At 43.0% G+C, this 26960-nt stretch overlaps 1 protein-coding gene across 1 annotated transcript; it reads right to left on the reverse strand.

The window, feature by feature from the left end:
* Positions 1-13053: 13053 nt before the first annotated feature.
* On the reverse strand, positions 13054-23653 carry Ska1 (spindle and kinetochore associated complex subunit 1). The gene is made up of 7 exons (XM_059246096.1): positions 23414-23653; positions 22785-22880; positions 19317-19441; positions 17520-17617; positions 14926-15063; positions 13843-14012; positions 13054-13339 (listed from the first exon to the last, which is right to left on the reverse strand). The coding sequence occupies exons 2-7, from the start codon at positions 22867-22869 to the stop codon at positions 13191-13193; spliced, it is 765 nt and encodes a 254-aa protein (XP_059102079.1). The 5' UTR covers positions 22870-22880; positions 23414-23653; the 3' UTR covers positions 13054-13190.
* Positions 23654-26960: the final 3307 nt, after the last annotated feature.

The following is a 26960-nucleotide window of genomic DNA, read 5'->3' on the forward strand; positions in this document are numbered from 1 at the left end:
TTCTCATTGGCTCTAAACCCAACCACATGACTTCGTCATCACTGCCTGTCTATACAGACCTCCAGGTCTCTATGGTTGGTACTGGGATTAAAGGTTCCGGTCACCATGCTTGGCTGTGTCCTTGACCACACAGAGACTCTGCCTGCCATGTGATCGGATTAAAGGCGTGTGCTACCACTGCCAGACTCTGTTTATGGATCACTTTGACCTCTGATCTCCAGGCAACTTTATTTATTAACATATAAATAAAGTCACATTTCAGGACAAATAAAATATCACCATAGGTACACACAAAATATATTCTTCTATGGGAAAGGAAAACTAACACTGAGGTCCATTTGCGGCAGAGTCACATGGAAGCCTACTGCTATAGAAGCTTCTTAAAATATATACGTATATAAAATCAATATAAATGGAGTCACCAAACAACAGGAGAGGTAATGCCACAACTAGATGTCTTTTGCCACCAAACTTTCAGTGCCAGGAATGGGTTACATATAAATGAATTGTTGGCCAAAGAGAGCCCATGGAAACACCCCCCAGAAACCTCAGGCTGTTGTCAAGGCTGTTGATTGCTCTCCACAAACTGATGGTAAGGCCCTATTGCTGAAACACACTTATATATCTCCTTGGATGTGGAAAAGTCAAGCTTGTCCCTAGTTAGAGCCTTCACTAGTATTCACAGTGCTACCATAGGAGAAAGGTAACCACCAACCCAGTTACAAACCCTGTGATCTACAACAGTGACCTGCTTGCTTACAGTTTATGCACTAGTGGCACAAATGTGGTGGGCGTAACCAACCACCATCTGATTGGAGTTAAGGCCCACTTCCCAAGATGGAACCCATGCTTGACACTGCTCAGGTGGCCAAGAACCTGAGACTAGATAGGCCATGGGCCTAGAGCAGTGGTTTCCAACCTTCCTGATGCTACAACCCTTTAATACATTTCCTCATGTTGTGGTGACCCCTCAACCATAAAGTTATTTTAGTTGCTACTTCATAACTGTAATTTTGCTATTGCTATAAATTATAATGTGAATATCTGGTATGTGACCACCAAAGGTGTTGAGAACTGCTGGCCTAGAGGAAAATCAAATACCATTTCTTTGCTAAAGGAACACAGCCATAAAATGACTCCTAATGACATTCTGCTATACCTGTATGTCTTAGGGTTTCTATGGCTGCAATGAAACACCATGACCAAGACAACTTGGGGAGGAAAGGGTGTATTCAGCTTACACTTCCACAGCATTGTTCATCATCAAAGGAAGTCAGGTCCATGTGGTGTCCCACAGAGGCTATCCAGAGAGACTTTACTCAAGGTCAGAGAATCTGAGCTTACTTTACCCAGCAGGGCTGCATAATAGGATGATTTGGGCAGGGGCGTATTTACCAGGTGTTTGGAAGGGTCTACACTTGGCTGTATGGTGTGTTTTGATCTTGGAAGGAGGAGGTCTTTTTGCCTCTCCTCTTGACATATTTTATAAAACCCTTTTGAATAAAGCTCTGGGCAGCTGGGTATTGACCCAGGGCCCTCCCAAAGCTATTCTATATCTCTGTCTTTCTCTGGTCATCTAGGTCTATCTTTCTACCTATCATTTCCCCATTCCCCTCTCCTCCACCCAAGAACTCTTAGAAAGATGGGAACAGGTTGGAGCTGGACTCCAGCAGACTCCCACAGGACCAGAACTCAAATAGGGCAGGAACCTGGAGGGAGGAGCTGATTCAGAGGCCATGGAGGCGTGTTGCTTACTGGCTTGTTCCTCATGGTTTGTTCAGCCCGATTTCTTATAGGACCCAGAACCATCCCACTCATAGTGGGCTAAACCCTTCTAATTTAGTCACTAATTAAGAAAATGCCCTACAGGCTTGCCTATAGCCAGATCTAATGGAAGCATTTTTTCAATTGCAGCTCCCTTCTTTCTGATGACTCTAGCTAGTGTCAAGTTGACATAAAACTAGCCAGTACACCATAGACCAGTGTCTCACTCAGCCATTATCACAGAAGCTTTCTCTTGCAGGAAATGGGAATTAATACAGAGTCCCAAACTGAACAATGTAGAAATTGAGAGACCTTGGAACATTCAGTTCAAAATGGGACATCTTCATCAAATCCCTTCCCTCAGGGCTCAGGGAACTCTCCAAAAGAAGACTGAAAAGCCAGAGGAGATGGATGATACCAATGAAACAATGTCTTCCAGACACAGTAGGACTTACGCACATAAGAACTCACAGAGACTGTGGCAGCATGGGCAGGGTCTGCACAGGTTAAAGTCAGATAGGATCCCAGAGCTGAGAAGAGTGAACATGTACCCTCTTTCGTAACCAGGAAGCTATCTCTAACTGACAACTACTGACAAAGGAAAAAAAGTCAGTTTTCCACAATGGAGTCTCACTGGGATTTTGTGTTTTCATACATTTTGTTTGTATTTGTGTGTGTTTCTCATGATTTTTAAATTAATAATTTATTTTTATTTTGGTTTGTTTGTTTTTGCCTGTTTTCTAAAGATAGAGAAAGAAGTCGTGAAATCAGGAGATGGTGGAGGGGAAACCATGATCAGAATATATTGTATAAGTTTTCAATTAAAAAAATGTAAAAAAATATTGATGGGAGGGCAGGGAGGGGCTTGGTCCTGGCTAATAAGAGCTCTGACGTTATTCTGATGTGTTTGTCTTACAGGTTTTTTTTTTTCAGTGTTAAAACTTTTTATCACTTTTTTCCATATTATAATTTAATTACATCACTTTTCTTTCCTTTTCTTCCTTCCAAGCACTCCCATATAGCCCCTCCTTGCTCTCTTTCAAATTCATGGCCTCTTTTGTGGGAGCCCATGTAAGAAAGCCGGGAACTTACCGCAAACTGTGAATGAGACAGAGTGCAAAATGTTCTTCCCACAAGATGTCCTTCTAGAAAGAATTGCACAAACTATGATAAGTATATGCACTTGAAAACAAGGACAGGAAGGAAATGCCCTGACATGTCCATATTATCTTTGTGGGAAAGACAAAGGCCTGGAATATCCTTGGCTCTTTCACATGACCAAAGATGATATTCACAAAACATAACACTAGGTATATTCCTTCACTGTACTGTATTTACTTATGTTAACCATAAACATCACTGCATGCATCACTTGCTTTAGTCATGAAAATGAGAAGTGCTGTTGGCACTGCTCTTGTGTTCAAATTCCTCCAGCCCCAATTACCCCATCCAGGACTTCCAGCATTTTCTTTGGTCTGTAGAGACTTAGCCTCACTGTCCGGGGTGAGTTGATGCTCCCTTTTCCATTAACTGTTGTTGTATACACACACACACACACACACACACACACACACACACACACATATATATATATATATATATAATATTCCTATATATGTGCTCTTGATATTTTGACTATTTTGTGAAGAACTTCTTCTCTGGTTGCATCTATTTGGGGTTTTACTACCGCTTGTATTTGAATATGTATTCATTCTGATACTTGAAGATTTCTCTGCTGTAATTTCATGAGTAAATTCTTTTTGGCCTTAGTATTTATTAAATTCCTTCTTCTACACCATGGATTCTTAGTCTTGTTCTCTTTATATTCTAGGGTTTATGTCCCAGAGTTTCTTAGATATTGAGATGTTCAATATTATTGGATAATAATAGCCTCGTTATTTTTTTGTTTTTTTATTTGTTAAGGTATGATCTGTGGCTCTAGCTATGGTCTCTTGGTTAGTATTCCATGTAAGTGTGAGAAGAATTTGTATGCCGCTACTGTTGAATGGGGAATTCTGCAAGGGACAGTTAATCTGATTGATTGGCAATGTTGTTCAGTGCATCTCTGTCCTCATTGATTCTTCCACTTGTGTATTGTCAATTACTGACTGAGGGCTGTTAAAGTTGCTACCTATATCAGTGAATGTATTGATAGTTTATTGCAGTATTTTATCAGCCTTGATCTTCATACCTTCTGGTCTTTCTTTCACTTGGTTGAGTCTATAGGCCATAGAAACCCATTTTTAAAATGAAGACAAATAGGCTAAGAGGAAGGAGCAAAAGTCTCACATAGACCCTGCTAACACTAATCAAAAAGGAGAGCTGGAGGGTTCAGTACTATACAGAATTTTAGGTTCCCACACCAAAGTTGGGAAACTTGCTGTTGCTAACTACAGCTCAGTCCCAGGAACATCTGTCCCTTTATTCCTGCCTTGCCTCACCCTCTGCTTTAAGTGCTGTGAGGTTCCCTAAAGAACAAACTGGAAAATACTTAGTCAGGTTCTCAAATTTGATTTATAAAACTGCTAACCTTGAGTATGAGCAGGCTTGAAAAACATGCCTTTGTATTCTGGAAGGGTGAATTGCTTTTGCAGTCTGCCGACATCATTGGTATTTCTCATTAAGACTAAGTAAGCTGAAATAATTAAATAACACTTAAAGTAAACTTCAGAGCAAGGAAATTATCAAAGACAAAGGAGGCACTAGCAATAAAGGTGCCAATTCTCCAAGAAGAGGCAAAATCTTTAAGATGTATGTGCCTTGTAGCAGAAGATCTAAACACATGCGGCAAAAAGTGATCTCCGGAAATAGACAAACTCGCTCTTACAGTCACCAATACCACTCAATTAGTAATCAACAGACTGAGAAAAATCAGTGTGAACAAAGTTGGGCTGAACAACACCATCAATCAATTGGATTTAAGTGGCATTTAGAGAATACATATCCCACAACAGCAGGATACAAATTCTTCTCAAGCACACCCATAACGCTAACCCAGAGACCATACCCAAGGTCATAAATCATATGTTGATAAACATAAAGCAGAAACCAGACAAAGTATACTCTTAGATCAACATGGAATTAAACTGAAAGTCAACAGGAAAATAGTTAGAAAATCTCAAAACATTTGGAGATTAAACAACATGCTTCTAAATAACAAATGTGTAAAAGCACCAAAGAGGTCCAAAGAAATGGCTCAGCCACTGAACTGCTTCCGAGCAGGCCTAAAGATCTGAATTTGACCCCTAGAAAGTAAAAGGGGGAGAACTGACTCCCAAAGTTGTCCCCTACATCTACATCCACACACAGAGTAGGACATGCACATGCCCTGCACTTACCTCTTTGTCTTTCTCCTCTCTCTCTCTCTCTCTCTCTCTCTCTCTCACACACACACACACACACACACACACACACACACACATACACACACACGAATAAAATTTAAATAAAAAAAGAAAATTAAAAGTATTTCAAGAAAAGGAAAATAAAAATTTAACTTAACCAAACATGTAGATAGTACTCAATAGGAAATTTAAAATAGCACAGCTCTGGGAAGTAATTTGGCAATTCAAAAACAAACAACAACAAACACTTGCAACTATGACAGGACTCAAGAACAGCTCTCTTGAGAATTGCATGACCAGATAAGTGAAAGTTTATGTCCATGAAAAACCTGAACTTGAATGGAGCTTAATTCATGATAGATACAAACTGGAATCAAGATTTATTTCAATAGGAGGAATGATTAATGACTTGGGACAACCATTGTTGGATTAGCTGGACCACAACCTGCAAGTCATTCTAATAAAACCCATATATATCTATATGTGTGTTTATATATACTATAAATATATTATGTGTATAAATACATATTATACTTATACACTCACACATATGTGTGTATGTGAGAGAGACAGAGACAGAGACAGAGACAGATTCATTCTATTAGTTCTGTTACTCTAGAGAACCTTGACTAATAGACCACATCGATCAGGTGCCCCAGGAAGCTAGAAGAGTGTTTGAGCTGGAGTTAGTGTTTTGTGATCCACCTGATATGGGTGCTGGGAACTGAACTCAAGTCCTCTCTCCAGCCCATGATATTGTATTTGTAAATGTTACCATGGCAAGAAACTAAATAAAGACTACAAAGATCTCCTTGTATTGTTTCTTGTATATGTATGTAGTCAATATTCACCAGTATGTATCCTTAGTCTGTCTTTCTCTGTAAGATGCTATCTCACTTTTTTTTGCTGTTGTTATTTTTTGTTTTTCAATACAGGGTTTCTCTGTGTAACCCCGGCTGTCCTGGAACTCACTTTGTAGACTGGACCGGCCTCGAACTCAGAGATCTGCTTATCTTTGCCTCTTGAGTGCTGGGATTAAAGATGTGTGCCACCACGCCCAGTTCCTTTCTCACCTTTAAAAGTATGTGCCACTTAGCTGCTCAACTTACTGCTTTTCAATACACAGGGGCGAAAGACCCTTCACAGTAAATAATGGGAGGTATAGCTTAGTAGTGGTATTGTGAGTCCTTTTCTGCTTTCTGTTGTTTTTAAAGACAGTCTCATAATGTAGCCTCGAACCAGCCTTGAACTCACTGTACAGACCAGGATGGCCTTGAACGCATAGAGATCTATCTGCATCTTCTTCCCAAGTGCTGGATTTAAAGGTGTACACCACCATACTTAACCTGTAATTTCTTATACATACTTTTGTGTGTAACTCTAAAGAGCACAGTTGCAAGTGCATTATACTGTATATCTACTGTCTAAGCAAATGCAGTCTTGGTTCCAAAATCTGAGCAACATGCTTTGAAACTTCAGAAAGAAGCCTAGTGTCTTGAGTAACTCTTCCTTTTTGCTATCTGCATAAGTAAATATAGTTGTTGATCAATGGCCATAAATAATGGTTACCAAGAGGTGGGATGCTTCAGAAAAGTAGTCATTTAACAGCACAGTTGAAACTATGTGCTGTAAAAGTTCTATGTCATGTACTATAGTCACTTCAACCACAGCTAAGTATACTTTATCAATAAACTGTAAAATCCTATGTTGTGGAAATTACTTTAACTGTGTAAAGATGTGTTACATTTGTTTACGCTGCATTTGTTTAAGTATGTAAAGATATGTTGCTGTTTCACCTTGCCTACCTAAGGCACCTGATTGGTCTAATAAAGAGCTGAACGGCCAATAGCCAGGCAGTGAAAGAATAGGTGGGCTGGTGGGCAGAGAGAATAAATAGGAGGAGAAATCCAGGCTTGAGAATGAAGAAGGAGAAGAGAATGAGGGAGAAAGAGAAGTCTCCCTTAAAGACAGTCTCATAATGTAGCCTCGAACCAGCCTTGAACTCACTGTACAAACCAGGATGGCCTTGAACGCATAGAGATCTAGCTGCATCTTCTTCCCAGGTGCTGGATTTAAAGGTGTACACCACCATACTTAACCTGTAATTTCTTATACATACATACTAGGCAGCCAGACATGAAGACAGCAGGAAAGTAAGATATACAGAAGGAAAGAAAGGTAAAAAGCCCTGAGGCAAAATGTAAAAAGAAACTAATTAAATTAAGAGCTAAGATAAGGCCAAGTATTCATAACTAATAAGCAGTCTCCGTGTCATGATTTGGGAGCTGGTTGGTGGCCCAAAAGAAAGCCTGCTACAATCCTAAGACCATATGTAGTAAGTAAAATACATTAGAGAACTAAAGTCATCCCAGAAGGGTCCTCAGCCAATGAAACCTTGCTCTAGCTGTATAATTAATAACTTGGACTATCAGTATTTCTTGAAACAATAACTTATATTCTTTGCTTAAAAGATGAATTTACAATATAATAATGAGATTTTTAAAACATTTTTTCATGATCTAATTGGAATATTCTTTAATTTTATAACAAATGCATCAAGTAAAAGAAACACAGACTATTAAAAGTTGAGGGTCCTTAAGAAAATTTTGTGCAACCATTTCAACATATAGAGGAGGAAACAGAGGCACAAGAGGTGACATCATTTGCCTCAGTATCTATCAACTGGTTTAGTTACTGCGCATTCAATGAATACATCCAGCGCCCTCTACTGTGGAGCACGGTTAGAAACTGCAAACAAAAAGCACAAAACCACCGCTTGTATTTTGTAGGAGGGAGAAAGTTAAAGAAAGTAAGTAAAAACCTACTTGAGAGTTACTAATGCTCACGAGAGATACAGAGCCAGGGCCTAAAGCTTTATCTTGGTGTACGGTATGCAGACGTAAGGCAGACACTTTCTCTGGGGAAGGAAAAAGAAATATGCAGAGAAGATGGGAAGAAAACACAAAGTGATAAACATGTAAGTTGGCCGGGGCTCCACGAAGCAGAGAGATAACCTGCACTCAGCCACGGAGCATGGTCCCAGGGAGATTAGAAAACAAACTCTCAAGTAGGCACAGGAGTTTATCTGCCAGCTCCATCTGCTCTCTCACTGGGAAAGGTACACCCAATGGCCAAAGCCTCCCACCTGCTCCGAAAGACAAAGCCCATATGCCCTGTGACCAGCTGCTTCTGTTAAGTTTGGAAATGAGCCAGACTGCTACAGGTCCAGCTGAGCCAGGCCTGGGACCTGGCACTGAGAGGTGAGAGGGAGACAAGCCTGACACTCACTCAGGAGAGCAGACAGACAGCTGAGCTGGTACCTCTCCAGGAGTCAATGTAAAGGCCCCGCTTTACAATTCCTGAGGAGATGGGTGTCCCCTCGGGCTGCTTTGGCCTCATCTGTCTCAGAACGTGGGCTGCTTGTTCATGCCCAGCCCTGATGAGCCTTGCCATAGGTACCATGACCAAAGAGCAAGTTAGGGAGGAAAGGGTTTATCTGGCTTACATTTCAGTAGTTCTGTTCATCACTGAAGGAAGTCAGGACAGGAACTCCAACAGGGTTGGTTCCCAGAGGCAGGAGCTGATGCAGAGGCCATGGAAGGGTGCTGCTTACTGGCTTGCTTCCCATGACTTGCTCAGTCCACTTTTTTACATACCCAGGACCAGCAGCCCAGGGATAGCACCACCCACCACGGGCTGGGCCCTCCCCCATCGATCACTAAATGAGAAAATTCCTTACAACTGGACCTCATGGAGGCCTTTCCTCAACTGAGGTTCCTTCCTCTGATGACTCTAGCTTGTGTCAAGTTGACACACACAACCAGCCAGTCCAGGCATGATAGCAGTTTCTTCCATTATCCTGCTCTAGTATGCCGACTCTGACTTTGTGAAGATAACCCTGGGAAAAGCCCTTACCTGATTATCACAAGAGCGGTGACCTATCAATGACCCGTGCTCACCATGTGCACTAATGGAGCTGTGATAACCACGTTACTGCAGCTCCCTTCCTGGTTTGTTGTTTTTTAATCAATAAAAACAGGCCCTCTGGATGCCATCTCAACACACTTGTTTTGGGGAAATAGAATACATGTCTCCCCAGGAGGTCATCCTCACATTGGCTCAAATCAATTTAAGAGAATTTTAAAAACACACTCATTACTGTGTGTGTACACACGTGTGGCTGAGCATGTGCGTGGAGCCAGAGGACAACTTGTGAGAGTCAGTGCCCTCTTTCCACTTTGTGAATGCTTCCAGTTCAGGCTTGTCAGAAAGCGCCTTTACCCACTGAGCCATCCTGTCAGCCCCTCCACTCAAATTCTGGGTGCCTCCCCACTTGCCTTTTAGATTAACGCCACACAAATATTAATATCTCCTAACTGGGAACTTCTGGATGCCCACCAACCATCTTGGCGGCAGCGGTGGGGTAAGGTGAGTAAATCAGGCCCCAGGCTCTGCAGGCTGCTGCCAGAACAGGCACACAGGGATGCATTCCTCTGTGTTGTAGAACTCGGCTCTCCAGCCGTGATACAGCTGTTATCATCTTAATCAGCACAGCTTGTGATTACTGTGCAAGGCTCTCACAAGATCAGGGCAGCTGCTATTCCCTCATAGGCATGGGGTCAGGGTCACCAGACCCTCACCTAAGACTACAGCCACTTACCCGTCCTGGCCCCGGCCCCAGTTGCACATGGTATTGGGAGGTGCTAGGGCACACAAGAGATGGAAGGTCACTGAAGGAGGGACTGCGTCCTCCAGGAGGCTGGCACTCAGGCTACGCTGGACCTTGTAAGGGGTGCAGCTCTTCTGCTGTCACCCATGCTCCCAAGACGAAGCCCGATAAAGCCATTGGTTCACCAAGCTGGACTCGGATGGAATGGTTCCTCTGGTCTGTTGTTGGTGCCCTATGGGGTGAAGAGACCGTGCATGGCTCCTCAAGAGACGTTTACAGAATGCCACGAGCAGACAGACAGCAAAAAGGGTGAGAGATGGACCTGAGGGCAGAGCTAAGATGAAAATGTTTCTTAAATTAAAGATGCCATTTACAAAAAATGAGTAAGTAGTCCGTTGCTTGGCTTCGAAATGAAGGTCAAGTGATGTTTTTCTCAAAGGTCGTCTTAGCAGCACATGAATATTGTCTGTGGCCTGCAGTCCTGGCTCTGCCACAGCCAGAATATGTAGGCTTAAGTGAAGTCTCTATCATTCTATTTAACCAATAAGACTCAGGAGTCAGAGGCTGGGCTGAAAACCTGCTAGCTCAGAGAGATTGAGTAGCAACTAGCTGACCTTGCTTTTTGGCAGAAGACACTGCAAGAGACATGTCTCTCTGTTAGTCCCAGAACCAAAAGGAAGCGCCAAACTCAAGTCCCCACCCTTTACATCCTGTGCATTTTTTCTATCCAAATTGCTGGCTCTTCTATGGGCAATTCCAGTCAGCTAGTCACTGGCTCCGGCCCCGATTCAAGATTTAGCTTTAGTGGCAGTCTCAGGAGTACCAGAGTATGATCAAAATATCCCACAACAGTCAAGATTAGTGGTTTTAAAATCAAAGCCTTCATTGTTCTCTTTATGCTTTATCAACTGCATACCTAAATGAACATAATTAGTCAAATAAATACAAAAATAAATAAATGGCTCAAGGGTTTCTTGCAGTTGGCAGAGAGCTTTGCTTCTCATGTGTAAGGCCCTGGGCTTGACCTCTAGAACCACAAAAACGAAAATTAAAAACATGCCTGCATTTGAATAAAGATGGCTAATAATGAATATGCAGGGCCTATAATTCACTCTGTGGCCATCACAGTAATGATACACATTTTTTCTCTACTGCAGGGATGAGCCTGGCAAGCAGATGGCACAGCTATTAATAGACCAGACAGCCTCCCCAGGTGCAGAAGAGGAACACGACAAGTTCTTAGAATCCAATTACCATTTTCTCCTGACCCTTTTCAACTTGTTCACACGTTATCATTTCCACCTCACTAGGAAAAGCTGTTTCCTTCTATTATACATCCACATATTGATCCCAAATGTGCAGGGCTTTTCCCCCTACAGGTATCAACTCTCCAAGAATATGGATAGCAGCTAGGCACCCCACAATTCAATGCTAACACTACCTAGAGTTAGTGTAGCCCCCTGGTTAAAGTCTAAGTCCCACAAGACTACCCCCGGCTTCAGATTGCATCACAACTAGTGAGTCCCCAGACTATGCACACTAGCATCCTATTTGGCTACAAATGAAAATTCCTATATCTATCATGGTTACCTTTAATAGCAACTTGCCACAGATTAGAATCCCCTTTAGAACTGTCCATCGCCCTGACTGATGTGGGAAGGCCCACCCTGACTGTATGCTGTACCTTCTGCTGGCAGCCCAGATACAAAGGGGATGTCAGCAGGAAGACCATCTTGCCTCCTGCTCAGCTGGTCTTCCTCTTGCTACCAAGCCGATTTGTCCTGTTGCTGCTGCTGATTCTTCGCCTGCATGTCCAAGCTATCATCATGGACTGGGGACCAGTGGTTCTCGGCAAGATCAGACTACTGAGGGCCTCGACCTTGTGGACTAAGTCACTACTCATTGCTGCCCTCCACTTGGATTATTGAGGCAGCTAGTCTCAAGAACTAAGTAACTACTGGGTTCACAGCTTCTGTGTGGTTTAGCTGTTCTTGCTATTCTAAAACTAACTTAATAAATGCATATGTGTGTGTGTGTGTGTGTGTGTGTGTGTGTGTGTGTGTATTTTCATCACATTGAATCTGTTCTTCTAGAGAACTCTAATATAACCCCCACTGTTAGGGGATTGGTAATTTTGCTAGGACAACTTAAGAAATGCAGGAAAGCACTGGATTTGGCTTTAAGAAAATTAGCAGCTGAATGAAGAGGTAGCCTCAAAGGTCTCAAGCACCGGAACTTCAGTCCACATAGAGTTGGGGTGCATCACTTCCTGCCACATCAATGTTTTCCAACGAGGACACTCTCCAAACTTCACAGGCAAAGGATGCAGCACAGGCGCAGCCCATCGGCATGATCAATAGTTAATCTCTAACCCCAATTGCCCACCCCCGCCCTGGGAGTGGAGATCAGCTCAAAATTGCAACTTTCTAGTCCCGGCTTTGTGTAACCAGGTCCCACCTAGAAACCATCCAAGAATCAGCTCACTGTAATCAGAACAAGAGATGCTCTGATCAGAGGAAATTCAAAGGCACTTGAGAACTACAGTCAGGAGCTGGGGGGTCAACACAGATGCATCCTATCACTTAGGACACTACAAGGGTTTTAGAAACTCTGAACAAAGAACCGGAAGTGAAGATGTACTCATATTTATTATACAACAATATTACACCATCTCAACATACTTCATTACAGGCTGAAGCAGACAGGCTGGCTTATACTGAATGCATTTTAGGCAAGCTATTCCCTAAGGGTATATGGAAACTCAGTAATCAGATTTTATACCCCAGAGGGCTTGGGTACCCTCATCTTCCTCAACATCAAATCTATGCTCATGATATCTACAGTACTGTTTACTTAACCAAACTAATGTGCTTTTCACTGCACACCTCATACAGAGGCTGGACATGGCAGTGTTGACTATCTGCTACAAGGCAGTGATTTTTTTAAATTAATTTTTAAGTTAGCATACAAAGGAATGAGTCCCATTACTACATTCTCATACATCGTGCGTCATTATGCCCTGTCCTTCCCTGTGCTCGCTAATGCCCACCCCTGGGCTGGTTTCCAGATAGTCCTCCTTTCTGCTCGCCTATCACAACATCCCATTATCTTCTGTTTCTCCCTTCCCTTTCCAGTCTCACGATCTGCACATATCTCATTTCAGTCTAGGTTCCACATATGAGATCATGTTGTTCTGATTCTGGCTTATGTGCATACTCTGAGCTCCAGCTTCATCCACGGGATGTTCCTAAAGGCAGTACATTTTGAAGATACACATACTTTATCCAAACAAAGTTTTATTTCTGTAAGGAACAAGACCAGGAAATGCAGAAGCTAAAAACGTTACATATGAAATTTCAAGACTATCCTCTATACCCTGTATCCTGCCAGTCAGTCCCAAGCCTGCAAAAGCCTCAGGTCAGGACATATCGGGTGAGTCCTCCCCCTCGAACCTCTGACAGTCGCTGGCAATGCCGCAGGATGTTCAAGATCACATACAACCTCTTGTCAGCTTTCAAAGCCGTGAATTCCTTTATGTCAGCTTCCACGATGAAGTAACGACCTGAAAAGAGAAACACCAGGTTCTAACTTTCATGAGCCCAGTTCTCACAGAAGTTTTTATGGCATCACCTTGTGAATGGCTGGGTCCTTCTTACTGTCCCTATCCAAATATGAAACACAGTGGGACATAGTATTCCTGCTAAAATAATGTTCCATCGACTGTGGCTACACAACATCACTGCTGCACTTCTTCAGGGTAGCTCTGTTGTCATGAGCAGTGTTGGTATGTCTTAACAGCTCACTTCTCCAGAGACATTCTGTGGAAATGGTAAACAGAGAGGGACCCACAGCAGCTCCTAACTAGAAGACCTTGGATGAGCTGAGAGCTCTTTATCCAGTCTGCAAAATGGGACAAGGGTGCATTGAGGACTAAGAGTGGCCGAGCACACAGTGAAGTGTTAGCACAACTGCAGATAATTAGCTCTCCAGATGCATCATTTCCTAGAGTTCACAGTTTGCATCCTCCAAACAGCTGACAGGTCCGTATAGATTACATCACTTTACCTTTTGTATCCTTTGTTTCTTCATTAATAAACCTTTGGTAGAGATTTCTCTTCGCAGAATTCATAGATGCTTTTGGATGATGCATAATCTTGTATTTACTAACTACTGCTTTATTAATTTCTTTAATAACATCATTAATTTGACAATATGTTAAACGGGATTTCATGTACCTGTTTTTTAAAAAAAAGTATAGAGTTATTCTTTTTTACATTTTATTTTTTATATTTTATAATCTTTTATATTTTCTTCATTATATATTTAAATATTTACTACTACTTTTTTAAATAATAAAATAAGGTAAAACAAAACCTTAGCACATTGGAATTGGATAAACAGAAGGAAAAGAGCCCAAGAGAAGGCACAAGAATCAGAGACCTACTCATTCACACACTCAGGAATGAATCCCATAAAAACACGAAACTGAATAATAAACACACAGAGGACCTGGTGCAAGCCCATGCAGGCCCTGTGCATGCTGCCTCAGTCTGTGAGTTCAAATGTGTTTTGATCGTGTTGATTTAGAGGGCCTCGATTCCTTGATGTCTTCCATCCCCTCTGACTCTTACACTCTTTCTACCTCCTCTTCTGAAGGGCTCTCTGAGCCCTGAGGAGAGGGATTTGATTGACATCCTGCTGAGGGCTGAATGTTCCAATGTATATAGTTATTCTTTAAAATCATCACACAAACTTTTCCTTTGAGATTATAATGTAATTACATCTCTCCCTTCCCTTAGTGATAGTATTCCAGCAAATAGTGAATGTATCTAAAATGCTGGACTTTTTGCAAGAAAAGTGGCAGGCACCAAATCACAAATACACAGTACAAGGGTGTGGTGGCACATGACTCTAATCTCAGTACTTAGGAGGAGAGATGGGTGGATCTCTGTGAGTTTAAGGCCAGCCTGGTCTATATATGAGTTCCAGACCAGCCAGGGCTACATAGTGAGACCCTGTCACAAACACTTTCTGGCCTTTTTACTTCAACATCACACGTTACAATTCATGCTATCAAGTGTTATGACTTAAACAATTATGTATGTTGATTAGTAGTGTTGAACATTAGAATTTATGCTCAATACTTACGCAGGAACACCATTGAATTCATCAGTAGTTATAAAGTGCATTTCCTTAATAACTTTCTGTTCTTTGGGAGGCTTCTTTGCCAGTACAGGCTCCTCAGCTTCGACTGGTTCTTTAGGATCCAGATCCGACTGGTTAACCCTACAGAGTAGAGATGAACATACATACAGGTAATTGTTAGAATTAAACAGCATACCAGATATTTTTTTCAAGCTGGGAGGGAAAACTATAAATGAATGGGTGACATATCCTAGTTTAATCATTTTATAGCCAACTTTTTCTTTCTAGCCCTACCCCTTGGTTATGAACATCTAAATTACGAGAAAAATTTTGAAAATTTAAGTTACTAAATCTTCAGAGTATGACTATTTTCATTTATATACCCAAAACATGTCATGCACAGAATATACACTACACGCCTTCACCAGTAATTCCTATTTGCTTCTCAAAGTCAACATGTGTAGAGCTGAACTCAACTTCAAATAGCTCTCTTCCTCATTTCCCTAGTTCTGAACCTGGAAACATCAGCCATGTTCATCTGTCCCAGTGCATTCTGTTAGTTGTTACTGTTAGTCACGATCTATTGCAGACTCATTCTGGCAAATAGAGTCTAGAAACGGGTTGTGGCTTTGAGATTAACTGCCAAGATGGAAGAGACATCTGCACCCACAATGGCTGAAATGTTCCAAGAAAGATACCAGTTCAGGAATCTGTAGATCCAACACAGAAACAAGCGAAGGAATCCCCCAGAACGACAACAACAGGCAGCCAGACCCCGAGTGCAGCAAACATGACTGGCTGCTGTGGGCTGTCGACAAAATCTGAAATACTATCTTGGCTGTGAAGTCGAGTGACGGTAGGAATTACAGTAAAAACGAACAGCAATGGTGCCATCCTTTTGTGAATGCTGACATGACCTCCATCACTAAACTGGCTGACTCTCCCCTATACCTGATTCTTAACTTTCTCTTCCTGATCATGTGCTAAGAATGTGATAACTGATAACCCACTCCTGCATGTCCAGCTCACTGTATCCACTGAAAATATCTTCAACCTATTCAAAACCGCTTTGACCTGACCTGGATAATGGAAGCTGGGCTACAGCAGTTCTGTTCTGCTGGCCACATTCTTTGGATATCCAATGTCCAGCCCACTCTATATTCCTGAATAATAACCATGAGGCCGCTTTTCCCCAAATATCCATGCGTGACTTTCCCTGACAGTCTTCTCTTCTTGTAGGGAAATCCTAAGCATTCTCAAGACCAGAATAGCCATTACCTGTACAGCGGAGGAATCATCTGTATCAGAAATGTTTTACAGTACTGGTAATATGTTCTAAGTTTAGCTCGTACATACATGGATACTGACTATTCTTCGATTTTTACATACACTACTAAAAATAATCACTTTTCTATACATATGATACACTTCAAAAGTTAAGTTAGCCATGGAATGTTTGTACCTACTGAAAGCATCTTTTAGAAACACAATTTTGGTGTTAGGATTGGAGAGATTGGGGGCGGGGGGAGGCATGACACAGAAACTCATATTATAAAGACAAAAAAAATGATAGATCTTACTCAGAGCCAGGCAACGGGAACAAGGAAGAAGAAAAAACACAAAACCTGAGAGACATATTGGACAGCTGGTAACTAAGAGAGAACAAGAAACCATGAAGACAGGACGATCTCGCCTAGGCAAAAAAAGCAAGAGGTGGATACATGGCTAACAAAGGAATCACTGAGTTCAGCCTCGGACCTGAGAAGTTGGAGAGAGAACAGCTCCTCCCAGATTTCCAGCAGGTCCCAAGAACACCATAACTAGACGTCAAGACAAGAACTGCACATTTCAGAGCATCGACAACTGGAGTCAGGTAAGCGCACAAGAACTATCGTTATTTTACGGAGGCGAGCGGGACAGGAGCAGCCACATCTGAGGAATGGAGGGCGGCAGCCAAGGAAACGCAGGGCAGCATGGACACAGCACCTGGAAACAAAGTGGGCGGGCGGGCGAGGAGCACAGACACGGAGCTGAGGAAGAAACTCATCGTTTTCACAAGAGAAGCGGCAGCGGTAGCTGAAGGCCAGGCATGAGGGCCTCTGGGAGAACGGCAAGTGGAAAGCTGATGGCTTCTCCAGTTGTTTTTCAGGGTTCACTGAGCTCAGCTTACCCTAAAGGGAGAGGTTTCCCTGGTTCCCAAGGGTCGATGGAGATACTACACAGAGGTTGAAATCTTGCTGATGTCCAGAGCCCTTCACTGTCAATCTGGCCAGGAGGCATGAGACTGGTATACAGTGGAAGGAGACAATGATGCTACTAAACACCCTATTCTCACAGCAAAGAATGTTCTGGCCTAAGCCTGAAAGTCTAAGAACAGGAGAAAGAGTGTACAGGGGAGCCTTGCCTGAGGACAGGGGCCATTTTCCTCAGAGGTGCAGGAGGAGGAAACTGGAGGAGACAGGTGAAGTATGGTTCTATTGCAAGAGACAAGAAACTGAATGAACACTGACAAAAAAATCCAAGCATGGGACAGAAAATGACTGAGGTATTTGTTTCCACAAATAACTCCAGACAGCAAGACTCAGAAATATACTTACAAGCTCTGGGTCGCTGCCACTTGAGGCAAATAGGAAGGAATGTGTTCTTTGAGATGCTCCACATCTTTAAAATCATCTTCCAGAGATGCACAGAGCTCCTAGGTGTCAAAAATGCTTGTGAGCAGGATTTCCTCCTCTACATGGGTGATGTATGTACACAGGATAGACTGTAAGCGACACTCACAGTCCTTGTAAGTGCTGAGAACACAGAACATACTGGGAAAGCACCAAAGGCAAGCTCAAATGAACAACAAAATAATACGGAGAACTTAAGGCTGGGGTGTAGCTCCGTGGTGGAACACTTGCCTACCAAGTACAAGGCCCTGGGTTTGATCATCAACACACACAAAAAGTGGGGGGCAGGAGAGGGGAGCCCTGTAACTTCTAGAGCTGCTTCTAGATGATACTTTTCTCTATCGGATTTTCTTTTTCTTTTTCAGAGAACAAGCATGATAATCAATCACATTATAATCATGAGATTTGGTTGAAGTTTAAGTCTTTCCCAGACACTTTAACCTTGGGAAGCAACTAAGAAACGGATGAAATATTGCTGTTTTTCAATCTAGCAAATTGCTCTTATTGAGTTAGCATTGTTCCCAGTGCAGCCTATGAAAGAGCACCAGAGCCATCAAAGTCAACCCAGGGAGGCAGTCGTATGTTTCTGGTTTTAAGTTTAGGGTTTTTATTTGGTTGAGTGTTTCTGTGTGTGTGTGTGTGTGTGTGTGTGTGTTATGTATACAATATGTGAGTGTGTGTATGTGTGTGTGTGTGTGTGTGTGTGTGTGTATATATATATATATATATATATATAGTGTGGGGGGGTGGGGGGTAGGTGTGTACAGTGTGTGTTTATGTGTACAGCGTGTGTGTTTTATTTAACTTCTACTAGAACTTGGGGCAATGAACTCATGTAAATTTTAATTCAGAAAATAATCTATACTTTTGGGTTTTTGACACCTGGCTGTCAATCATAATGTGAATAGACTTCATGTCTCGGATGAACACAGTCTGGGCTCTCACGTAAGTCTGCATGTTCCTGGACAGGTGGAAACTGATAGACCAATATTGTTTTCCATTTTGAATCTATGACATCTTTCTTTTCAAGAACTCAATTATGCTCATGACCATGTTTTACTTTTGACTAGGGATTAGATTAAGCCTAAGTATGCCCATGTCTAGAGCTGAAAAGTCTTCTCAGACCATGAAGAGTGCAGGCTGACGGGGAGCTTGGAGGCAAGGCTACCTTTTCAACCTAACTGAACGTGGCACAGTTATGTTTTCCTCATTAGGAAAGTACACAACGCTCTTATTAGCTGACGTTAATCAGAAGTCTTATTTAGAACAAAAAGTACATGTGAATGAAGTTCAAGATTTTCTCTAATGAGTCATCCTGATGTTTTATAGAAATGAAGAAACAGAAAGCAGCTGATAAACAGTCTTCCATTATTCTTTAAATGAGGATCCTGAGCCCTCGAGAGGTGAAATGGTTTTCCCAGCATGGCAGAGAGTACCAAGGGCGACCAAGGTAAGGCCCTACATCCACTCAAGGAAGGTGTTCACACTCAGCATTCCCCCAGGACACCATTTGTTTATATTAAACCTGCCTACAAAAATTCCTTAGAAACCATTAGCATAAAGAAACAGTTGGCATTCTGACCTCCTTTCTACTGAGAACAAAAATACTAGACTAATTTACAAAGCCAAGAACATCACAAACATAAAGGATCCCTAGAAATGACCTGGTGATTAGGGAGTCTGTGTTTACTGCCCTCTGTTTAAAAGTTAGGGAAGCACTACCTTAAGTGATTTGTTGGTTTGTTCTTGATACAGAATTTCCAATTCAAACTTATTTAGGAGTTCATTTACTGTAATGATCTCATCTCCTATTTTACTTAAGGTGGTCTTCAAGGCAGGTGCTTGGCCTGTTATAAAGCAAGAGAAAATGGAAAACAAAATATATATCAAACCAAAACATACAAGTCCCGTGTAAACTTGACCGACAGCTATGCCGTAGAAAACCACTGGGTTGGGAAAGGACGAGTTCTTCGCCCTGAGACCTGTCTCCATAGGTAACTTTAAACTTCATCTGTCTTGTTTGTTATTAATGTATGACAGGGTCTTGCTATGCAGTAGCCCAGGCTGACCTCAAACTTAAATCCTCCCCCTCAGCTTCTCCAGTGCAGGGCTATAGGTGTATGCCGCCAGGCCTGGCCTAACTTTCATTTCAAAGTAGTAAGGAAGAGAAGGAGGAGACAGACAAGTACAAAGTGCTTCCTGCTGCTTTCTGGCAAATCTTCTCAATGTAACAAAGCATCTGGAAATGATAAACACCTGTATATAAGCATCCATGAGGAAGAGGTCATTCTTCCTGGGCTGACATGAGGTGGGACACACAGACACCAAGTAGAGTGTATGAGTAGAGGTGAGAACAATCCAATTATATGTGGAAAAAACGCCAGAGAGGAGGTTTTTAGTCTCAATGACCGCCTCCCCTTGACTTCACTGTGGCAAAGAGCCAATGACTTTGAGCCCTCAAACCACAGGATGCTAGAAATGAAAAATCTCAAGTGAGGCTGTTACCGTGCTTCAGAGGACACATTGTTAAAGTGTAACCTGAAAAACTTCAAGTGCTAGGGAGATAAACTCATGTTTAGACTGCGCTTCAAGTGCGTTTGTATAGAGGGGTGGGGCTGAAGACAGGGGCGGGGCTGAAGACAGGGGAGGCTCTCTTTGGGAGTTTGTAATATAAGCTTGGAATTCATATTTACATCATCCCCATTACTCAAAACCTTAACCAGAGATAGAACCAACAACACAAATACAGACTGGGTACCTGGAAGAAACAAAGACAAGACAGGGTGTTTATACTTCTTGTACCACCTAGCACCTCTCTAGACTCAAGAGTGGAAAGGGATTGGATAACCTGGAGTTCCTTCTTCCCTACAAACAGAAGTGATTTAGAACAAGCAAGACGGCTCAGCGGGTAAAGGAAGCTCCTGTCAAGCCTAACTAACAACCTGGTTTTGATCACAGTGGAAGCAGAAAAGCCACTCCTGCAAACATACACACTAAGGAAATAAAACAAAATGGTGTTTCAAGAGTAACTTTAAAAGTTTTAAGGCCAGCTGGGTGGGATGCGCACTCCTTTAATCCTAGCACTCAGGAGGCAGGAGGATCTTTGTGAATTTCGAGCCCAGCCTGGTCTACAGAGTTCCAGGACTACATAGAGACCCTATCTCAAAAAAAGGATTTTTATATGTGCTTCAAACAACCAACGAAATACAAATAAGTGAAGAACATTTTGACCATATTTATGGACTGTGGAGAGGCAAAGGAAATAGCTAGAAGCTCCTGGCCTGAAGTCTGAGATAGCAGTACCTGTTACAGGGGGTTGCTACAAAGGTTCCTACATGAGAGGACAAGGACGACTTAACATTGCATCTGGGAATTAGCAAACCCCGTGTTAAATGCCACCTACGACATCTCTGTGAGGATCATGTGGTACTCTAGCTGTGCAATGCTGAAGCTATCTGACAATTCATAACGACTAAATGAACTGCTAAGTTAATTTCAGGGGCTTTGTTTTTGCTTTTTTGAGACAGGGCCTCACTACATAGCCCTGGCTGCTCTGGAATTCACTACATAGACTGGGCTGGCTTTGAACTCAGAGATCTGCCTGCCTCTGCCTTCCAAGTGCTGTGTTTAGCCACCTGGCTCTGATAAGTTAATGTTAAAAGGGTACTGATATTTGTACTAAACATAATTTCAGGAAGGTGAGTTAACCAGCTGGATATAGTATCTTTTCTGAACACTGGTATCTCAAAAAAAAAAAAAAATTAGTCATCTGTACTTTAGATTCTTCTTTACTGATCTACAGTAATACAACAAGTTCATACTCGATGTTAGGTATCCGGTATAGCGGTATAGCAGCCACAGTGGGAGAAATTACCAGACTTTATCAAAAGGCTGTGGAAACAAAGTCTTATTCTCAACTCCGAAATGACATCGGTCTAGTAGATCTCACTACTCCAGCCAGACTTTGGTGGGGTTGTTTGAATCCAACTTTATACACTCCCAAATTATGTTTATCCAACTATAATCTAGAACTCATAAAGAGATCCTAAAGAAAGCTAATCATTAAAAATCCAATTTCTTTCTTGCATTTTTGTTTTGTTTAAAACAGTGTTTCACTATGTAGTCCTGTCCTGGAGCTCATTAAGTGGGCCATGCTGGCCTCAAACTCACAGAGATTCACTTGTGCCTGCCTCTGCCTCCCGAGTGTTAGGATCAAAAGTGTGTGCTGCTATGTGTGACCAGATTTTTTTCAATAAAAATGGTATATGGGTGGAAGGATAATGCAGTAGGAGTTCAGACTGAGTACCATCATCCCACCTGAGTGCTCAAGAGCTGGATGACTCGGACAAGCCTCTTCTTATCTTGGTCTCCTTGAGTATAAAATGAGAGGACTTGCTATGTTGAGTTCACAGACATTTTTGATTTAATTTGCTATAGCATGTGAACCATGAACTACAAAATAAACTGGTTCCTTTATCAGGAGTTCTCAAATAAGGACTGAAAATACCAAATTTCGAGGAGGGATATGTAACAAAATTTCGTATTCAAAGAAAATTAAAACTTTAAACTGCCAATCCACCTCACAAACTATAGCAAAATCAACACAATCTTTCCAGAAGACAGAATTCTGTCTATTAAGAAAGCTTTGAACTCTCTGGGACAAAGTCAGGAAACTAACTCGCTTTTTAAAATATCTTAGACTTGGTAAGGCTTATCTGTTTCTTTGACCTTTATGCCTTAACAACTTCATTTTCAATGAGCTGTTTCACCCTGATACATAGGGATAAGCTTCCTCCACAACAAGATGAGAACTGGTTATGGGATACTTCCTTCACCCTTAGTAGATCTTTTTTCATTTGAAGTTTTTATTTGTTTATTTGGTTGGTTGGTTTTGGTTTTGTTTGTTGGTTTTTTTCTCTTTCGGAGTAGTAAATCCTTTAGCTCTAGAACCATGGATGTTACATGTTCAAATCTTATTATTGGCTCTATGGCTAAGAAAAATGTAAGTAAATAAACTTAAATATTCACCCATTACTTAACATCACCTCTGCATTATTTAAAACAGTTACACTAGAGTGTTTTGAAAGATCACTATTAAAAAATCTAAAATTACCTTACTAAGAGACATTCATGGCAGAATAATCAAGATGCACTGTGTGCACCCCAAAGCAGTGAGTCAATTTTGCTTACCAAGACTTCTTATCGACAGAATTTTCTTGATATTGCCAATCTTCTCATTAACATAAGAGCATAACTGTTCTAGATCTGAGGCCATCCTTCGAGCGTCTGAATAAAACACATAGAAACGCTTTAAAAAGAAAGTTATGTAAAGCCAAATTTCTGTTCACTCTCAAAATCTAAACATAGTAAACAACATGCTTTGAAAGGAAAAAACACAATTCGAGGGCATTCCCTCCCCCCCCCCCCCCCCCCGCCTCTCAATTCTACAAAATTCAGTGTCTAACAAACACAATAGCAACATGTCTTGGAGGCTTCTGCCGGATATCCAGACACCTTAAACCAGAGCTACCACCTTCCTCTGGGCTGGGTAGGAGTCGAGGCCTCATATTCTGGGTGTAAGACGGGGCGAAAGATCCATAGCGAAACATCCTTGCAGGGGTGAGTGAAGAGATGCCGATCTGAGCAGGTGTGTCCAATCTTTGGACACTGCGCCACGACATCGTCAAGTTCATGCTGGAGAACCGCGCAATGCAGTTACCAAGTACAAAATTTGCCCAGATCCAGGATGGCCGTGCCTGGCTGGACACCGAAGTCTGAAAAGGGGGAAGCCGACCCTCCGCGTCGCCCGGTACCCTCACCTGCTAAGCGATGACTCCGGCGGCTTCCGGGCCAGGGACCTCGCGGAGTGTGGCAGCAAAGATCCTTCGCTGCGGCTGGGGCGTGAGTGAACCAGTCTACTGCCAAAACGCTGATCCGTGAAAGCTGATCTGCTTCCAGAACTAAAATTCAAACTGTGTGCCGGACCTGGCGCCGCAGAAGCGCGCAAGCGCAAAAGCGCGTTCCCCCGACTGCGCAGACTCTGTTAGGGAACCTGTTTCCGCTCAACTCCGCAGCGTCTGGGCGGGGCCTGAAGGCGGGGCCCGGAGGCGGGGCCTAGAGGACCCGAAGGCGGGGCCTGGAGGCGGGGCCCGAAGGCGGTGACGGAGGCGGGGCCGGAGGCGGGGCCTGGAAGGGGACCGGAGGCGGTGCTGGGGCAGGATTGGCTGGCTTCCAGCGTGGAAAGGCCGCTTTTTTGAGCCCTGGGGCTCACAGGTGAATTCATTGATCATCCTGCTGGGACCACAGCCCAGCCAGCTGCCCAGAGCTTGATATTAAAACAGTGGTTCTCAGAATCTGCTGCAGAGTTCATCAGGGGCAGCTCTTACAAACACCAGTGACTGTGCCGAAATTCTGAGCTCAGGCACTCAGGGCGTGTTCTTAAAATACTCCCAAATGACTCCAAACAGCAGCCAGGTTGGTGAGCTTAAAGAGTCTGCCTTTATGGGGATTAAATACTCCATAAAGGGAAATACAAGCACCATATTAAAAATTGCAGACATTTATGATATGAAAGTGAAAAGGAAATACTGCGGAGGAGAGGATGGGAGTGGGGATGGGAAGAGAGTGACAAGGGTCAATCGAAACTAAGTAAGTATATATGAAATGACATAAGGAAATGTGCTACTTCACCTTTTAAAAGTTTAATCTCCCCTGCTGAGAAAAGGGGGAAAGCGTTCCAGGGCCAGGATACTAGCTCCACAGTTATCAAACGCCCAAGTTCTTGCCATGCTTGCAAGACAACCACTTGTCTATCATCAAGCCTGTCCCAGGCAATGGAAAGGGGTGCAATGAGGATGAGCAACATGACTGTGGTGTGAATGAAAAATGTCCCCCACGTTCTCACGTGTTTAAACGCTTAAACTACTACGGCTGGGTCAATTGCTGGCGGCACTGTTTGGGGAAGTATGGAACCCATCTTTAGCATCACTAGGGGAAGTGGGCGAATGGGGGCAGCCACTGAGGTTTTATGATTTCTGCTTTCTGGCCTGTGGAGGTGTGAGGAGTCCCGGCCACTCACTCCTGCTATTCTTTTCTCCTTTGAGTGGCTTCCGTCAGGTATTATTCTTGTTAGAGTAACAAGAACAGGATCGAAAACAACCATCCAATAAATGGTGGTGGAGGGGTGGGTGGCAGGGGATGGTGTGGTGGAACAGCAGGGAGGGAGGAGCCTATTAGCTCATGTGATCTTGCTCTCTCTCTCCTCCCTTCTTTCTCCTCCCAAGCTATCACGAAGTAAGCAGCCTCTGCCTCCCTGATGCCCTGTGACTACCGAAGTTTTTGTGTCCTGATCTGCCGACGCAGCAATCCAAATCAGACTAAATTAGAAAAAGGCCCGGTTTAATGGGTAAAGTGCTCCCGGGTGATTACCTGGCCCCTTGGAGAGGAGACAGGGATGAGAGATCAGAAGGACCACATGTCTGTTTTCTGGAATGCAGCTTATATGCCCTGTGGGAGTAGTCTTGAGCCTCTCTGGGGGAGGATCTGTGTTTGGTGGGCTCTGAGGCGGGTTTAGGGAAAGAGATGGGGGAGGGGAGTTGAGATGGATCTTGCACCAGAACATTCCAGACTCTTTGGGTATAGGGATGCCAGGGTGCCAGGGGTTGAGGTGGAGCTCCCACCCAAACAGTTTTCTTGGGTCTTTAGTCACAGGGACAAAAATGGAGAGAAACAAACCCAGAAAATGTGAAGAAATAATGGCAGAAAACTTCTCAAAACTTGTGTGGTGGTTTGAAAGAAAATGGCCCCCAAAGGGAGTGGCACTATTAGGAGGTGTGGCCTTGTTGGAGTAGGTGTGATCTTGTTGAAGGAAGTGTGTCACTGTGGAAGTGGGCTTTAAGGTCTCATATATGCTCAAGCCGTGCCCGGTGAGTCAGACCATTTCCTGTTGCCTGCAGGTTAAGATGTAAGAAACTCGGCTACTTTTCCAGCACCCTGACTGCCTGCATGCTGCCTTGCTTCCCACCATGATGACAATGGGCTAAACCTCTGAACTGAAAGTGAACCACTACAATTAAATGTTTTTCTTTATAAGAGTTGCCCTGGTCATGGTGCCACTTCACAGCAATAAAAATCCTAACAAGACAACTTGTAAGATCCAAGAGGCCTGTATTAGTCAGGGTTCTCTAGAAGAACAGAGTTGATACAGTGAATCTTGTCTGGCCTGGGCTTTTGAAATCTCAAATGCAGCCCACCGCCAGTGACACACTTACTCCAACAAGGCCACACCTCCTAATCCTTCTCAAATAGTGCCACTTCCCTATGACTAAGCATTCAAATATATGAGCCTGGCTGGGGGTATTCTTATTCAAACCACCACATTCTAATCACTGCTATAGTTAGACTTTCCTTTAGGCCACTAGCCACAAATGATGACACAGAGACATATTATTAATTATGAATCCTCGGCCTATAGTTTAGGCTTGTTCCTCACTAGCTCTTATAACTTAAATGAACCCATTTATATTGATTCATCACGTGGTGTTGTGCCCAGATTGCGACCCCCAGAGAGACCACCAAAGACAAGCATGCCGGAATGCAAAAGTAAGGTTTTAATTCGGGATATCCAAGAGCAATACAAGCCTAGGCAGGGACTTCGTCCAATACATCCAACGCAGTGGAGGCTGGAGGAAGTGCCCAGCCTGAACTGTGCACCGCTTTTAAAGGCAAAACCCACAAAATTACAATAGCAGGAGATTTCCATACGTGTACATTTCTGATTGGCTCGTGTCTGGGAACTTCTTGGAAATCATGGCTTAATCCTACATCTAAGGGGGGTGGGTGCCTGTCACTGTTCCTCATTGGCTGCCCTTGGGTGGGGACATTTCTGTGGTCAAGCAATCACCATGGAGACTAGGGTTGGGACACTCTGTGGTCGAACAGTTACCCTGGAAACCAGGATTGGAACATTCCGTGGTTAAACAGTCATTACCTAATGAATACCTTGTGAAATGAATACCTTGTGACTCTGTACTTTGCATTTTTCTAATTCCTGGAATCTGGGTTGGCTGGTTTCAGTAACTCAAGGCCTATACCTAAAATGGAGAAAGCGTAGGCCTTATTTTTAAGACTAAGGAATTTTGGTCTCATTTTGGTCTCACAGTGGCTTTACCTTTTTTCTATCTTTTTTTTTTTTTTTTTTTTTTGGTTTTTCGAGACAGGGTTTCTCTGTGTAGCTTTGTGCCTTTCCTGGAACTCACTTGGTAGCCCAGGCTGGCCTCGAACTCACAGAGACCCGCCTGCCTCTGCCTCCAGAGTGCTGGGATTAAAGGCGTGCGCCACCAATGCCCATCTTGCACCTCCTATTTC

The sequence above is a fragment of the Peromyscus eremicus genome, chromosome 19 (genome assembly GCF_949786415.1).
Source record: "Peromyscus eremicus chromosome 19, PerEre_H2_v1, whole genome shotgun sequence".
In the NCBI taxonomy this organism is placed as follows: Eukaryota; Metazoa; Chordata; class Mammalia; order Rodentia; family Cricetidae; genus Peromyscus; species Peromyscus eremicus.

What these genes read in the sequence shown, in the direction of transcription:
- Ska1 (XM_059246096.1), bottom strand. Translation starts at nt 22,869, where the DNA reads ATGGCCTCAGATCTAGAACAGTTATGCTCTTATGTTAATGAGAAGATT. An exon ending in TCTGTCGATAAGAAGTCTTG is followed by an intron (nt 19,442 to 22,784) that starts GTAAGCAAAATT and finishes GCTTTATAACAG; the next exon opens with GCCAAGCACCTGCCTTGAAG. An exon ending in GAATTCAATGGTGTTCCTGC is followed by an intron (nt 14,013 to 14,925) that starts GTAAGTATTGAG and finishes TTTAAAAAACAG; the next exon opens with GTACATGAAATCCCGTTTAA.